Source organism: Halyomorpha halys, unplaced genomic scaffold (assembly GCF_000696795.3).
Source record: "Halyomorpha halys isolate HHAL.00 unplaced genomic scaffold, Hhal_1.1 Scaffold1003.1, whole genome shotgun sequence".
Taxonomy (NCBI): domain Eukaryota; kingdom Metazoa; phylum Arthropoda; class Insecta; order Hemiptera; family Pentatomidae; genus Halyomorpha; species Halyomorpha halys.
Genome location: NW_027106990.1, coordinates 157,730 through 163,325, shown reverse-complemented (window position 1 = coordinate 163,325; position 5,596 = coordinate 157,730). Strand labels below are relative to the sequence as shown.

Genomic DNA, 5,596 nt, shown 5'->3' with positions numbered 1-5,596 from the left:
TCTGCAGCCTGAAGTCACCCACATCATAATACCACCAGCCGGAATGGTCCCTCCCCATTCTATGTTAGCCTCCCTCTATCAAGCCACTAAATATGAAAAACCGCCTTCAGCGGACCGTGTTTTGTTCATCTTATAATGCCTTAAGGCAAAACAAGATAAATTGTATATATGTATTGTATATTTTTTGTATTATATATATTATGTATTTGTATTTGTATTTATATGAAAAATAAAGAGGTTTGAAAATTAAAATAAAAGGTGATCGGCCAATATGTGGATCCGCCTTTAAATCCATGTAATGACTAGGATTGAAGATCTCGTCCAAGCGACTCTGATGAAGGCTTGAGATTCTGAACGGAACGTTGGCAATAAAATTTATACTTATTTGTGTCCTTCACTGACTGCAACCCAAGCATCGTCTTCTCATATAAATTCACGGTCAACTATTAACTCATCATTACAAAATACTCTAATATATATTCGAAACAATTTTCTCTCCCGACCAGAGATACCTTTAAGTATAATGTATTCTTACGCCTAAATACATTGTATATATCGCCCTATTATTTCTAAAGTGATACAACTCAAAAATCGGTGTTTTTGAGTTATGACTATGAAAGAAATTGGTAAATATATCTTTATGAATCATCAAACCTGTATCAGCCTAGCTTCAGAGCTTGTCCGCCAGAGGGTACTTGTGTCACTCTTGCTGGCTTAATGCTATTCCCCCTCTATAGGCAAGAGTGTCACATTGTCAGTTGTCTTGAATTGTGAGTTGTGTCACTTTAGATACACTAGTGCGATATGTACTTAAATTTACAATTTTTAGTCTCTTAAATACTGCTAATTTCTAACACCTAACTTCTACCTTCAAAAAAACGATAAATTAGAATGTCTTGTCGAGGAGGTTGAGAATAAATAACTAGTTTTGACTCCAATTGAAGTTGTAAATTAGCTAGTACATCAGAAGGGTTCGACAATGCGCGACCAATGGGTTATGTAGCTAGCTAGGAATTGAATTGACAGGATGAGTTTTACGGGTACTCACAGTAAATCAATCCTCACTGATTGGAAACTCCACTTCGTAAGGTAATAGCTTATAGTCGTGAAAAGGATGCCAAGTCCTATAGGTACTCGCTGTAGGTCCTTAGTGTAGTATAGGAAGGAAACTTCACTCCGTTTTCTGTCGTAAAGGGGAAGTATGTTCTACAGGTATTCGCTGTAAGTCCTGTCGAAAGGAGAAAAGGTATAGGAAGGAGAAGAGATCCAGAGAAGGCAGAAATGTAATAAAAATCCAATAAATATTTCCAATAATAGCAATGGAATGTACTGATCCATTATGTATGTTAATATTCACTGCCTCCTAAGGAGAAGTAAACTCCTGAAGGAGGTACAAACACTTTGGTTTATCAAGTTGCGCTAAGTCATCTCTCTCGGCTATTGAACACCGTGTAAGACGTCTTGCACACAGACGTTAGCATTTAGTGGATCAGAAGATTTTATTGTAATATTTATTTATATAATTAAAGTCTTTTTCTCTTTTTAATTATCACCTTGCTATCTCTTTCTGTCTAAAAATAATTATTAATTAGTTTTTAAGTCCTTAAAAACTTAATCCATTTCATATACGGTAAATAACATGTTTATGAGTTCTTATTGTTGGTGTGTATCACTAAATACAAGTGCGAGGCGATCGGTGTTTGTTTTAACTAGGCTGCATTGTTTCATTGTCCTAACAAAAATTGTCCTAATATTCAAATATTTAATTGTTAAATTTCCCATGTTTCTGCTCTGTTTATGATTTAATATTTTTTGATTTGATTTCACAAGATACGTAAAATAACACTACTATATATACTTTATTTACTTTCTACAGAGGTTTGTATAGTCTTACAATATTTATTTGTGGTACTTATTTAAATATTCTATTTATCTTATAGATATATACAGGAAGACAGAAAAGAATATACATACGTGTTATTGGGACTAACCACACACACACACACACACACACACACACACACACACACACACACACATATATATATATACTCTTTTCCATTTTCTTCTTTTCTGCCTCCCTCTAGGCTTGGAGCTATTTAGTTCCAGAATCACTGTTGGTTCCCGGGCTGCCCATAGGTGGCAGCACCTCTCTACTCTTTTGAAGTGTTAGTAATAAACTTATAATTTTGAATAAAACTCTTCCTTAAACACCGCCTATTGATCGCAGGTAATTTATAACATCTCCATAACTTGTTAATCCTAAGGCAGTTCTTCCATAGTTATTCTGGTCATTAATAGACGCTCCTCGATTTATGAGAAGTTCTACGACACTTAAATGGCCAAATTGTGATGCTAGCATCAGTGGTGTACTACCTCCATTTGACTTAGCTCTTGGATCTGCCCCACGCTCCAGTAACTCTTTCACCACACCATCGTGTCCTCCTTGTGCTGCATAATGAAGTACTGTGAATCCTAAATTATCTATATCATTGATGGGCGCTCCTAGATTAATTAGAAGTCTTGCAACATCCAAGTGCCTTTGGAGTGATGCTAACATAACTGGGGTACTACCAAAATTAAGCTTAGCCGTCAGATTTGCTCCATGTTTCAAGAGCTCGCTGACAATGCTTACGGATCCTTCTCGAGCTGCAAGATGTAGGGGAGTATATCCATTTTCATCCTTGCTATTGAGAATTACTTTTTGGATGAGGGGAAGCTTCACTACATCCAACTGTCTATGAAATGATGTTTCCGACAATGGTGAACTGCTGCCATTAGTCTTAGCTGTTAGATCCATCCAACGACCCAACAGCACTTTCACAACCTCAACGTTCCGTCCTCGTACTGCATAATGTATGGCGGTCTGTCCAGTGAAGTCGCTAGCATTGAGTTGTGTCCCTCTGTGAATGATAATTTTTACAACATTTAAATGTCCATTAAATGAAGCATCCATTAGTGGTGTCCTACACCATTGAGCCTTAGCATCTCGATTTGCCCCACCTTCCAACAGGGCTGTTACTACAGCAGCGTGCCCTTTCTGAGCTGCAAAATGTAGAGCTGTGAATTCGTCGTAAGTGGTATCATTGATCGACGCCCCATGTTCCAACAGCATTGCTACCACGTCAGCGTACCCATTTTGTGCTGCAAAATGTAAGGCTCCGTATCGCTTGTAATCTTTATCATTGATACCTGATCCTCTGTCAACGAGAACCTTCACAACACCTATATGGCCACATTTTGATGCCTTCATTAATGGTGTCCTGCCAATTTCATCTTTAGCTCCTATAGCTGCCCCTCGTTCTAACAGAACTTTCACCACGTCATTGTGTCCTCCTCGTGCTGCATAATGTAGGGCTGTGAATCTATAACGATCAGTATCATCCAGAGTTACTCCCCGATCAACGAGAATCATTACAACTCCCAAATTGCCATATTTAGATGCTGCCATTAGTGGTGTAATACCTCCTTCTGATTTAGCTTTTAGATCCGCCCCACGTTCTAACAGTGCAGTCACAAAGCCACTGTGCCCATTATAAGCTGCCAAATGTAGGGAAGTGAATTCATCAGTGTCCTTATCATCAACATTAGCTCCAGCCACCAACAACGTTAATGCACAGCCAATACAACCACTTTCAGCCGCATAGTGAAGCGCTGTCCGACCTCTTTTACTCTTAATTGATAGATCTGCACCGCTGCGCAGTAAGAAAGAAATTAGGATTTCTGACATTGAATTATTTGCAGCAGCCATAAGAGACGTGACACCATCATCATCCTGTATGTCTACACCTACACCATATTCAACTAGAACCTTTACCACTTCCAGAGATTCACTGGCCGAAGCTATATGGAGAGCCGTCATCCCATTTGCCGTAGTAAAATTAACATCCGCACCCAACTCAATCAGCGTTCGTACGACAGATGGATCAGTAGCGATATGTAAAGGCGCGAGGCCATCGTTGTTTCTTACATTAAACGGCACTCTATGACCTTTCAGTACTTTGAGCATTTTACTTGTATTATTCAAGCGGGCTATCAAGTGAACTATCGTGTCATTATTTTCGAATCTGATATCTGATAAAACTGTATATTTCAAAATTACTTCAAGCATATCAACATTTGATGTCGCAACGGCATTCTGGAGAATACACTTTTCTTCTGCTATCAAACTGTAATTAGCCATTCTCTGTAATAAGATCTCCTCTTCCGAAACATTTCCCGCTGTGACAGCTGCCATTATCAGTGTATCGTTGTGGTGATTCTTTGTGTTCGGATCTATTCCTGCTTCAAGTAAGGCCTGCAGTTCTCTAGTCTTGCCAGTAGCAGCCGCAATGTGGAGGTAAGTTTTATCTTTGAGCAAATGCCTCTCGATGTTAGCACCAGCCAATATCAGATCCCTGATAGACGGAGCACTATTATTTTTATTAGCTTCTTCCAAAGGAGTAGCACCAGCACTGTTAAGAACTTCAAGATCGGCCATGAGGAACCCGAGAGCAGTAATAGCGGACAGCGCGTCAGTCTTCACTGCAAAACGAACGAGGCTATCCCTGGATTGCACTAAGTCGTTATTATCCTCCTGAAAAAAATAAAAAGTTTCACTTAAACTTCAAACTTTCATTTGAATGTTCAAACTAGTGTGTTTTCGTTAATTGAAATGAACTTGTTTATTATAAATATACAACAATAATAACAACCATGATTATGATTAACAGTAAAATTGATTAAGTGATATTAAATAAAGCAAGCTTCAACTTTGAGGTGAATGAGATTTCTGAGAAGATGAAATGAATAAATCAAGAAGTTATTCAATTTAGAAGCAGCAGTCTGGAATAGGCCTAATGAGGTAGTGGAATAGTCAAATACTATGACACTTGAATTTATACTGTAAAATCCATTTGTTCTCTTTTACTAGATTATTCCTGGAATTTATAAAAAAACGAAGTGAAATATTTTAATAAAATAAATGATATTATTTTTATTGAAAATTAATGTGAATGGTGTTTTGATTAGAAGATTTGAATAGAACTAAATTATTTATTACGCTATTTTTCAAAAAAATAAAACTAATTATAGTCAGATGTAATTTTTAGTTCATTAGCAGTGTCAATTGACACATATATTAAAAAATTTGTGTAATCAATAGATTAAATCGATTTCATTCAATTTGATTAATTTATATTGACCTATTTTAATAGGTTCATATCTTTTTAATACAGTTATGTCAATATCAATTTCATTCAATTTCTGCCCGGATAGTGAAATGACTTAACAAAATTGGGTCCGTGTATAACTTAAATGGAATATATTCGTAAAAAAATATCTATTAAAGAAAAATAACATAACAATCTATGAATATATACATTTTAGATCCATTTTTGAACAAAATAATAAAAATATTGACTGCTGCTATGAAAAGAAAATTACCATTGATAAAAACAAGACATTTATAAGGTGTAGCAATAAAAAAAAGAAATAAAAATTGGAAGGAGCAGTAACGTGTAGTGGAAAGTACTCGACTGTTATATTAAGTAATATTGAGGTGTATATAGTTGACCGTAGATTACTGATTGGAGAAGATGGTCGGGGGTGCGGTCAG

At 36.6% G+C, this 5,596-nt stretch overlaps 1 protein-coding gene across 1 annotated transcript in view; it reads right to left on the bottom strand.

The window, feature by feature from the left end:
• Nucleotides 1–1,835: 1,835 nt before the first annotated feature.
• The window catches only part of LOC106687738 (ankyrin-1), a 13,626-nt gene continuing 9,865 nt past the window's right edge, over nucleotides 1,836–5,596 (bottom strand). The window contains exon 4 of the mRNA XM_014431775.2: nucleotides 1,836–4,576. Coding sequence (XP_014287261.1) covers nucleotides 2,207–4,576 — 2,370 coding nt within the window. The 3' untranslated portion in view covers nucleotides 1,836–2,206. The remainder of the gene's footprint in view (nucleotides 4,577–5,596) is intronic.